This window comes from Meles meles, chromosome 9 (genome assembly GCF_922984935.1).
Source record: "Meles meles chromosome 9, mMelMel3.1 paternal haplotype, whole genome shotgun sequence".
In the NCBI taxonomy this organism is placed as follows: Eukaryota; Metazoa; Chordata; class Mammalia; order Carnivora; family Mustelidae; genus Meles; species Meles meles.
In genome coordinates this window covers 24,955,866-24,968,302 of record NC_060074.1, presented here as the reverse complement: position 1 = coordinate 24,968,302, position 12,437 = coordinate 24,955,866, and the positions used below count along the sequence as shown (strand labels likewise).

The following is a 12,437-nucleotide window of genomic DNA, read 5'->3' as shown; positions in this document are numbered from 1 at the left end:
CATATGCTATTAGATTAAAATAACACATTCCTCTTAATACTATAACTGTGTGACCCTTAGAAAAATTCAAAGGTCTAATTATGCTTTATTTCTTCATACAAATACATTTTTCTTGATTAATATATGTGTAAGAATGTCGTTAGTCATATTTCAAAATGATCTATGCTAGCATGTACATGTAATTTTTATTACATCTGCAAACATACAGGCATAGGTAATTATAGGCATTGGGATATATTACCGCCCAGATGATATTAAGATATAGCTTTTCATGCAATAATTTATCATACTTGTTACACAGATACAAATCTTTTTGATTTTTAAATGTGTTGAATATAATTAGGCATTAGCACATTAATTGTAGTATATATATAACTACTGTAAATGCAATATGTATGTAATACTGTAAATCCATTTGAAAAATGTTTCTTACATTAATACTACAAAACAAATAATTAAATGTGATGATACTGATATAGAATTGGTCATTATTTGGACATATGTCAGATTTAGATTGTTTGTATATAATTATGTATGTAAGCTTTGTAACAACTTCCAATGAGACATTTTATTTACATAGGAAAACATTTCCGAGTGCCTTTTTGACGTGCCTATAATGCCATGTTTATACTTCAATGTAGTAGAACTATATCAGAGAGCTAGCAATAATTATACCTATTCTTGTTTTAAAAATACTGAACAAAATTAAGAAAGTAACAACACAAATGTGACTTCTTTGTATCATCTGGGCAACTACAGTCATTGATTGCACCTGCATAATGTTGTAATTGGTAAGATTGATAGGTTATTTTCTGCTCTGATTTAAGCAGGATGGGCCAGATTCTTATTATCTTACATAATTGTATAAGAAGAGTTGGATCAAATCATTAATCTATTAAAACGTTGGGACTTAGGCATTTTTTTTGGCCAAAATTCCTATTTGACAGAGACTGAATGTATTTCTGGGTATGCAAGAATAAAAAATTTGTATTGTTCCGGACTTCAAGCTCTATTACAAAGCTGTCATCATCAAGACAGCATGGTACTGGCACAAAAACAGACACATAGATCAGTGGAACAGAATAGAGAGCCCAGAAATCGACCCTCAACTCTATGGCCAACTCATCTTCGACAAAGCAGGAAAGAATGTCCAATGGAAAAAAGACAGCCTCTTCAATAAATGGTGCTGGGAAAATTGGACAGCCACATGCAGAAAAATGAAATTGGACCACTTCCTTACACTACACACGAAAATAGACTCCAAATGGATGAAGGACCTCAATGTGAGAAAGGAATCCATCAAAATCCTTGAGGAGAATGCAGGCAGCAACCTCTTCGACCTCAGCCGCAGCAACATCTTCCTAGGAACAACGGCAAAGGCAAGGGAAGCAAGGGCAAAAATGAACTATTGGGATTTCATCAAGATCAAAAGCTTTTGCACAGCAAAGGAAACAGTTAACAAAACCAAAAGACAGCTGACAGAATGGGAGAAGATATTTGCAAACGACATATCAGATAAAGGGCTAGTATCCAAAATCTATAAGGAACTTAGCAAACTCAACACCCAAAGAACAAACAATCCAATCAAGAAATGGGCAGAGGACATGAACAGACATTTCTGCAAAGAAGACATCCAGATGGCCAACAGACACATGAAAAAGTGCTCCACGTCACTCGGCATCAGGGAAATACAAATCAAAACCACAATGAGATATCACCTCACACCAGTCAGAATGGCTAAAATTAACAAGTCAGGAAATGACAGATGCTGGAGAGGATGTGGAGAAAGGGGAACCCTCCTCCACTGTTGGTGGGAATGCAAGCTGGTGCAACCACTCTGGAAAACAGCATGGAGGTTCCTCAAAATGTTGAAAATAGAACTACCCTATGACCCAGCAATTGCACTACTGGGTATTTACCCTAAAGATACAAACATAGTGATCCGAAGGGGCACGTGTACCCGAATGTTTATAGCAGCAATGTCTACAATAGCCAGACTATGGAAAGAACCTAGATGTCCATCAACAGATGAATGGATAAAGAAGATGTGGTATATATACACAATGGAATACTATGCAGCCATCAAAAGAAATGAAATCTTGCCATTTGCGACGACGTGGATGGAACTAGAGCGTATCATGCTTAGTGAAATAAGTCAATCGGAGAAAGACAACTATCATATGATCTCCCTGATATGAGGACATGGAGAAGCAACATGGGGGGGTAGGGGGATAGGAGAAGAATAAATGAAACAAGATGGGATTGGGAGGGAGACAAACCATAAATGACTCTTAATCTCACAAAACAAACTGGGGGTTGCTGGGGGGAGGTGGGATTGGGAGAGGGGGAGCGGGCTATGGACATTGGGGAGGGGAGGCGAACCATAAGAGACTATGGACTCTGAAAAACAACCTGAGGGTTTTGAAGGGTCAGGGGTGGGAGGTTGGGGGAACAGGTGGTGGGTAATGGGGAGGGCACGTTTTGTATGGAGCAATGGGTGTTGTGCAAAAAGAATGAATACTGTTACGCTGAAAAAATAAATAAAATGGAAAAAAAAAAAAAAAAAGGTCAGAAGATATAAACAAACATTTCTCCAAAGAAGACAGGCAAGAGACAAATGAAAAGACGCTTGTTTCAACATCACTGGCCATCAGGGAAATGCACATCAAAACTACAGTGAGATATCACCTCACATCTGTCTGAATGGCAAAAAAACAAAACAAAACAAAACAACAACAACAACAAAAAATCCACAAGAAACAAGTGTTGGTGAGGATGTGGAGAAAAAGGAACTTGAGCCCTGTTGATGGGTATGCAAACTAGTGTAATTACTGTGGGAAAAAGTATGGAGATCCCCCAAAAAGTTAAAAACAGAACTACCTTATGAGCCAGCAAAACACTACTGGGTATTTACCCAAAGAGTATAAATAAAAATGCTACTTCAAAGGGATACATGAACCCCCATGTTTATAACAGCAATATTCACAATAGCCAAGATATGGAAGCAGCCCAATTGTCCACTGATTGATGAATGCGTAAGGATGATATCATTAAGCCATAACAAGAATGAAAACTTGTCATTTTCCATGAGATGGTTGGAGCTAGAGCATAAAATGCTGAATGAAACAGGTCAGAGAAAAATAGAAAGACTAATACCATATGATTTCACTCGTATGTGGAATTTAAGAAACAAAACAAATGAGCAAAGGGAAATAGAGAGAGAGAAACCAAGAAACAGACTCTTAACTATAGAGAACACATTGATGGTTACCAGAGGGGAGGTGAGTGGGAGGATAGATTAAATAAGTGATGGGCATTGAAGAGTGTACTTGTCGTGATGAACACTAGCTATTGTATGGAATTGTTAAATCACTCTATTGTACACCCGAAACTAAGATAATACTGTATGTTAACTAACTGGAATTAAAATAAAAATTAAAAAAAAAATTGTATTGTTGAGCAATACAGCTGTCATTTAAATTTGAGCTCAATTTTTAAATAATCTTGACTTTTATATTTCCCTTTTGAATAAAGGAGAGTGGAATATTTCACTTATATTTGGATATTTTATTTTCAAGTTTTAAGTAGTATAAAATGTGTTCAAGTTTTATTTTAGAATATTATTTTTATCTCAGAACACCATGTGCTAATGAATACAAGGAAATACAATGTGAAATTTTGGCTATAAACTTAGTTGATTAGGTCACCTATCCAAATCTCTCATTTTAGAGATGATAAAAGTTGAGGTCAACAGAAATTGTCTTGCTCAATTTCAAGTTACAAATCATAGATGATTTTTTTAGAGCCTCATCTTGTGCTTCTCTCAGTGTTCTTTCTGACTCCTAAGATGACAATAATTTCCAGATGGTTCTAAAAATCAATCCATATTCAAATATTGGTGAGTATTGGTGATTTGAAAACATTATTTTTAAAATTGTGGATACAATTCCATAAGGGAGGCTTCATAGTTTTTGCAATGATGTTGTCATTAGATTAAGTACACAACCTTTTAAACATAATCTGAAAGAATAAGACTTTGTAACAGGTATAAATTCTATATTTTGAAAAAAAATCACTAACTTCTATTTATATTAATCTGTCCTAATTTGTGTAAATCAAATACATTTTAGTTCTCAGAATTTATGGTCCATTTTGGGGACGATAATCTAAACTTAGCAAATACTATGGCATTGCCACCAATCAATCAGAATGGATGGTACAACAATCAGAACAAGTTCATGGCCATAACAGTTTGTACAACTATAAGTGTTATCCATGAATTAATATATCTTTGTCAATATGCTTTTAATTAAAGTCTTCAAGGGTGTTCCCACTTATCAGCATGTTATTTTCCATACTTGCTATAGGGTAAGTAAAATTGCTTCTAATATAGGAAATAGCATGAAAAAAGTAAAAACAAGGAAAAAATAGGGTTTTTCCCTATAGAGGAAGTATAACCAGTCTATGAATCTCTAAATTTTTTATTTACAATTTCCTACAGCTAAAGATTGAATGAAATGCAATTCAGGTTTTCGTAAGACTGTACAAACATGTACATTTATTAATATGTATATATAAATAAAGCTCTCAAAACTCTTTGAAATGGGAGAAATGGAACCAAACTCATAGTGTTTTGATGATTAAAAGAGAAAGCACCTTGCCCAGTTCCTCGAGCATAGTATGCTTCATTCCAGGCATTAGTCATACACTTGGGTCTCCAAGGGAGATACATAATCTGATTTCCTTCAGTTCTTCCAGTTCCTTTCTCCAGTATTTGAGAGGCCCCTATTCTACTTATGCACAAAATGGATTTGTATACACAATAGAGCCACGCAAGCAAGGAAGAAAATAATGGGATTATAAATAATTGAGTAGGGTCATCTGGTCACCTCTTCTCTCATAATTTATCCCCTCTCCTTACGGCTTTTTTACTGGGAAATTGATGTGGTAGAATGGGCTTGCTCTTAGGAGGAGCAATTTAGGTTAACTTTGTCACGTGCCTCAGAGATAAAATAAATTTGCCTGCTTTCTTACATTCTTATTTCATCAGGCCAGGATTTAAATAAATGGAAGGAAGAGAGGTCCTGCTGGTGTTCCCATAATCCAGCCCTGCCTGATTCTCTGAAAATAATTTATTTTAAGGTGTGGGGTTGGAGTTCTAGTCCCCATTAGGAAGATACAGACACTTAAAATACCCCCTTGTGCAGAAGACACATCAGAAACCTGGCAGATTATTATTAGGTTATTACTATTAGGTTATTATTTTGGGGAGATTCCTTTTGTTGTTGTTGTCGTTGTTGTTGTTTTCTTTCAGGGACCACAAATTGACAACTAATGACAGGATTCTGTGCCTTGGTCAGCTCTGAGTCAAACACTGTCAAGTGGTCATTACTGGAATTATTTCAATATTCATAGCAAACGAATCATTTCTGTAACAATTACATATATAACTATGAAACTGAATATTATTAGTAAAATGAAAGGCAGAATAATATAAAGTTTAAATTTTAGGTTCTGGAATTAGACTTGATGGATTTGAATTCTGATACATTTGATCAGCTAGGGGCCATTGGGCTTGTTCTTAACTTCTCTATGTCTCAGTTTTCTCATCTGTAAAAAAGGGACAACTGTAACAATTTCACTGAGTTCAGAAAAGATTAAAAAGGTCTTTCCATGAGCCTACTCAGATGGTTTGAAAATATTGGCAAAGGGGCTAGATCTAGAGGTGTGGGCTGATGTTGCCTCACTACTGAGGTCATACCTTTCTAAGCACTCCAGTGCGGCAGTGTTTTTCTATAAAGGACGATATATTAGATATTTTAGGCTTCCTAGCCCATACAGTCTCTGTTACAAATACTCAACTCTGCTCTTGTAGTATGAAAACAGCCTTAGACAATATGTACATAAATGGGTGTGGCTGAGTTCCATTAAAACTACATATAAATAAATACAGGTCAATCTGCCCATGGACAGTAGGTTGCCTATATCTGCTCTACCTACTGTTCTGAACTGCAATGTTTTCCCAGTTTGGTTGGTGGATATACAAACTATTCCTAGGCTTGGATGATCTCTGGATTTTTCCTCTTAAGTATTCAGACAGATTTTCCCCTGACCTTTGTCTGTCAGGTATTGATCCTCATTTAGCTAAAGACTAGAGGGGATCTTCTGGAAATCTCCAGGACCCTCTCTCAGTGCTGTGGAGTTGTGCTGGCTTGGCCTCCCTCAATGGCCCACTCTGTTTCCTCAACTCCCTGGTTTCACTTTGGTTTCTATGGGTCTATGAGGCACAGGGTTCATCTTACTTACTTTCTCTCTCTTAGGTATTATTCTCTTTCATTGCTTAATATTCCATGTTTGAGAAACAATCATTTCATATATTTGTTTGTTTTCTTAGTTGTTACCAGGTGGTAAGGTAAATCTGCTCCTTGTTACTCCATCTTGCCTCAACGTGGAAGTCTCAGTAGGTTTTTGATATTTCACATACAAAGAAACTGAGGCTCAGAAATATTTAAAAATCTCACCAACACCATTCAGCTAGTAAGAAGTGGAGACAAAATTCAAAACCAGGGCTTCTAACTTCCAAGTGAGGTGCTTTTTCCACTAGGCTACACTGCTTCCATCAGAAGAAATTAACCACAATCTTGTCTTTTAAATATAGAACAATGACCTGTAGCTTTGACTAAAAGAAATGGATAAATCCAATGTGAAGCAAAGATTTCGAAGTTATTTTATCATGTTTGAAAAACTTCAGTGGGGTCTGATGCTTTTCATATTTTCCAGTAGGGTCATTTTTTCTATTTTAGCATATAATTTATATTGTGGTTCTGCTTATGGAGAGTATCTAGGATTGTCTCCAAATGGTGGGGAAACTTGCCCATTTTGATGATCTGATACTGATAAGCTTCCTACTGGACAGTCCCCAACTGGCTTAAACTTCAGCTTCTGCATTTTCTAGGGATGTGACTTTTTTTGCAAATGTGCTGGAATTATCTGTTACAAAGGAGGGAAAAACATTGCTAAACTACATAAAAATATGATGAAATGAGAGAGGTGGACAAGTTTATGTATAAACTCTTAGAGTTCATTTTTATTACTTTCACTACGCAATCCCATTTAACATTTTCTGAAATAGTAATAAATTTTTGAATGGTAAAACATATGGCATTTGAGTATGCCAAGTGAGAGATATTATTTAGATAGTGAATATTCACAAAAATATGTAGCATTATATTACCAGGATGCTCTCAGTATAATGAGAAAGGAACACTTATGCCTTTACAAATACTAATATATGTATGTATCTATAAACACAGATAATCTGTGTATGTCACAGTGATGTATTTGCAAATAAAACATTATGTAAATAATACTGTGCCACATACAACTCCTCTTTTAAATGTGTGAGAAGCTGATTTCTTACAGTAGCAGAAAAGCTAAATTCTAAATGATGATTCATACATCTTTAAATCTTTTGATCTCAATTATATGTATATATACAGCATTTCATATAACTTCAGTTCTTAACATTTAAATTATTTTTAATATTACATGAAAAGGAGTTTTGACCCTTGTTTCTTTAAACATTTATTCACTGGTATTTACACTTTCACTAGAAACTGCTGACAGTTAACACACACCATTGGGCATCTTACTCACACATCAATATGTTCACACTTTTTCTCACCCCTAAAATGAATGGGATGACTTCTAAACCCCTCCCAGCTAAGATAAAACATGGTAGATGACTGGACTAGGATTTCTTCATAATAGGACATACATTATCTCTTTGAAACACATTAGAACACTGTAAGACAATTATTTCCTCCATTATATCTATTAGGACACTATGTTCAAGGAAATTAAATAATTTACTTAACACCTAAAAGGCAGTGAAGAACTAAGGGTCTGAATTATAGTCTATATTCTTTTCCTACATGACAGGATTTCAAATATCTTTTATCAAAGATGTTTTTAAAATTATACACTATGAGGGATCTCAATTTTAAAATAGATAAAGTACTATTTCATGGTACATATTCACTTTTATAAATTCAAAATGAAAATATTTACTTATAAGGCTAATAAAAATGAGGAAATTTGATATACATAAAAATTTGAAATCAAATATTAGGGACAACAGATTCAGTCTTTCAATGACCTCTACACTCCAATTTATTTCTCTACAGTGCTGGATTTACAATGACAAGAAATTCCTTATTTATAAAGATATGTAATTGTATATGGAAGCAGTTCTTTTTAAACAGCACACCCCCATAGTCTCAAGATGACTTTCAATTAAACTGATCCAGAGATAAGATATATGATTAGAAATTTTTGTTTCTATGATGATTATTTAGAATATCTAACAACTACTCACATTCCTTATATTAAATATCATAAATAAAATGCTAGCAATGCTTCTACATTTATTATATGATATTATGATAAGATTACATGTATGTTTTCAGTATCTTTTTCTTAGGTCCAAAGACATAGCTGAGATAGCAGACTAGAGCTTCCCTCACACTGGTTGAGTCCTAACAGTATATAATTGCATGATTTAATTCTGTTATAGTATTTCAACTAAAAAACATGATTTGGTGCCACCTAACTAATGTGAGCCTCAATAAATGTTAATTGTTGTCAATAGTGTCAATATACCCTTGCTTTCTGTGGAAAATAATTGTATCATATCTGCTTTTATTTGCTAGCTGCTGGGAATAGGTAAAAGTATGTCAAATTAATGTATATTTTGAGCTTATAAGTTAGATTTGATTGTATCCTCATAGTCTAAATATTTTTATGATATGCTTGTTACATTTTTTGTTTAATTTTTTCTTGAATAAATGCATACTAGATACTATGTATCCCTATCCTTATTTTGATTTTGTTTTGCTCTTAAATTCATTACTCTCTACTTTCTTTGTTACCAACATAATTTCTGGTGTTTTACTTTATGAGTTTTCACCTCTCTGTTCAGACCCTCAGACTGAGCGCTTTCTCTGTTCTCCCTAGTTCTTTCAACTTTTGATATATTTCAATCTTTTTAAATGAAGAGTCACTGAAGACTTCTCCTCTACAGAAGCACAAATTTCCCATTATTCAATGAGAAAAAGGCTTATGACATTAATTTCTCAAACACATAGAATTAAAATTAACTGTAGTATGTTTCTTGAAGAAATGGTCTAAGGGATGGGAAAGTTAGGTTGAAATTATACCCTCAAACTGATAAAGTGCTTTCATTAACAGAGTCCCTAGTTTATGCTTTTTGTCTTTTATGTTTCTCATTGTTCTGCCCTTGATTCTTATGCTTTTCTTAATATTAATGTATAATCAAGAGTATTGCAGTCACAGAGAGGAACACTAGGTTTGTTGTACCCAAGGATTTTAAGATGATATTGTCTTGTATGAAAGTAATTTTAAATTAGGTTTGCTTGACTATGCGTAGGAAAGAGATTTGGGCTGATGACAAGGACAGTAGAAAGCAAGTAGCAGCATAGTTAGAAGGTAAAATACATATCTCTTATTAGTTGTACCACATTTCAAAGTACTCTTTAACTTCTATTATTAGCAAATACAGTAAAAAAAAAATTTTGAATTTCACAAGAAGGGGGCCCAGAAAAGGGAGATGGAGAAGAAGGCTCCCTGCTGATCAGGGAGCCCAATGCGATGCTGGGTTTGATCCCAGGACCCTGGAATCATGATCCAAACCAAAGGCAGATGCTTAACTGACTGAGTCACCCAGACACCCCTAAACTGAAATCTTTATAGGCCTTCACATTATAAAAGAAATTCTCATAGTTAGGATATTTTATTCTATAGAATGTGTTCTTCTTTAAAATTTTGACAGACCATAAATGGTTTAATGTCAAGAACATTACTAAAATTACTAAAAGCATTTTTAAAGAAGCATGGTTCATATACCAATCTGTAATGGGAGCACAACTTAAAGTTGGTTAAAAAGACAAACTTTAACTGAATTCTAAATTTTAGATATGTGATGACATGAAACCAGTCCTATGAAACATGCAAGTATATCTCTAGAATCATTCCTAGTAAATACATAACTTCTGTACTACTGAATTAGTATGTATAATTTTTAAATAAAACCTTATTATTTCCTTTATATGTATTTTAATCTTTGTTCCTTAATCTAAAATTATCATCTCTGTAACTTTGACCTACTACAAATAAATATCAAATATTTTAAAAACTCACAAAATTTAACACAGTTTAAAATGTGTGATGCTAGCAAAGGAAAGTTATATTATCTTATATTATCTAAGATACACATTATTTAACATAAACTCTCATTAAAGATACAGATGTAACTCTAATTTTAATCTTTTAAATAGATAACTGGAAACACTGTATGTTGCTACACTATTCCTTAACAGCAAGTGTAAAATATTTTATCTGTTTGACAATGTTTATATTATTGCAGAAAAATGCTAAACATAATGAAACAATAATATTAAAATTATCAGTTATAACTATTGTTGCGAATAAATGCAACAATAAGATGAATGTGCATCTTAAAGTAATTATAAAATTAAGATATATACAATATTTTTGATTATAAGACTAAAATATTCCATTAAAAATATATCTTAAGTTTTGTTGAACTTTTGTTCTTCTCTACTCTTGGTCATTTTCCCTTCATAAAAACCCAATTCACTTACCTTGGATGGTGATTCTAAAGGATATAGACTCCAAATTTTGCATGACACTGCTAAGAATTTGTGTTATCTACATTTGCACACACTTATCTCTTCTATTATCTCTTTCTTTATATATATAATAAATATAATGCTTTCGTAACGTGACATTAGATATATAATGTATAATAAACATACTCTAAAATAATAGTAGAACAAAAATTTACATAGAAGGAAACAATAAAATTCTAGGGAAACAGAAAAGTTTCAGAACAAATGTTAAAGTTGTTAGCTTGGTCACAAACATTAAACAAAAAAGATCCTACCTGATGAATCAAAGTTCACTTCATTGCCAGGACTTGGACCTATATCAATGGACACAATTGGTAAGAGCTTCCGAAAATCCCACAGTTTTGTTACTCCACAAGCATCACAGGATGCTATCATGTGACCCTTTAAAGGATTAGAAAAAGAGAGAAATTAAATACATACACACATATATTACATATATGTAGATATACATAGTGACTTAGTCAACAAGGAAGAATTGTGTTACAATTTTATTAAATCCATAGAAATGCACTCTTCTAAAGTGTTCATTATATTTTTGTCTTGGACATAAAATTATTATAAGATGATAATTTATATATGTAAAATACATACATACATACGTACATGCATGTATGCATAAATTCCTAAATTAAATTTTGGAAGATGGTTTTTCAGGAGATAATTTTGATTATTTTAATTACATAAGAACATATAATAAAATAAAAATGTACATACCTATGTAATTCCTCTCTCTAATACACACACACATCTATATCATGTTTATGACACATGTGATCTATACATAAAACTATATATATGAAAACATCGCACACAAAGTGCACCTCACTCCATATCCTTGAAGTTTGTTAGCATTGATGGTTTATACTTAAGATACAGTAAAAATAAAACAGAGGTAGGAAAACAAATAGACACAAGGAAAGAAGAGTTTTTATCAAGGTGGGAGAAGAAAGGGGCCAAGTGGAATCCATGGCAAGGAAGCAGTACATGCTGTGATCTGTGAGAGAAAATTATTAGAAAATATTTGGGGTTATTTTGATAATGTGCAATGGGTTAAGGAAAAAGATAATGGATAAAGGGGATGGAAAACAAAAGGAATCATGGGTGGATTTAAGTTTAATGGGAACAGAGGCATCTATTTTCCCAGTATAGGAAAACATCAGTTTGAAGCTCAAAGTCTGTCTACACCCTTCCTGCTGGTTTCTTAGGAAATGTTTATTGAGCATCCACTTCATGTCAGAAACTGGGATATAGTGATGAGTAAAAGGGGTCTCTTTTGTTTAAGCAGCTCGTAATCTTTACTCATTCTTATCACAGTATCATTTAATTTTGTTGTCCACTTACCAACTGAAAAGGAATATTGGCCATATCAGGCTCATACATAACATCTATGATAAGTGATTATACTATATACTGTTTCCAATTAGATATATAGTTTCTCTTTCAGCTCCAGCTTAATTATTTTTAATGACAAGTCAAAAATCATCCTCTCGCTTTTTTCCTAAATATTCTAAAATGTTAAAGATAACTTGATTATTGTACAATTATCTTTACCCCTTTGAACTAGCTCACATGTTTTTTTTTTTTCTCATTTATTTCTTGATTTCTACCCTTTCTGGGGGAAAAATGTGCATTTTGTATTACAGTCCAAGCGGACTCTTTGTTTTTCCCTAAACAAGTCAGCAATGCAACAAATGCCATCAGTTTTAA

General features: G+C 33.4%; 1 protein-coding gene across 1 annotated transcript in view; it reads right to left on the bottom strand.

Moving 5' to 3' along the window:
• Positions 1 to 12,437, bottom strand: part of SPAG16 (sperm associated antigen 16) — a 1,085,475-nt gene that overhangs the window by 271,187 nt on the left and 801,851 nt on the right. Inside the window, exon 15 of the mRNA XM_046019197.1 lies at positions 10,985 to 11,111. Within this exon, the coding sequence (XP_045875153.1) occupies positions 10,985 to 11,111 (127 nt within the window). The remainder of the gene's footprint in view (positions 1 to 10,984; positions 11,112 to 12,437) is intronic.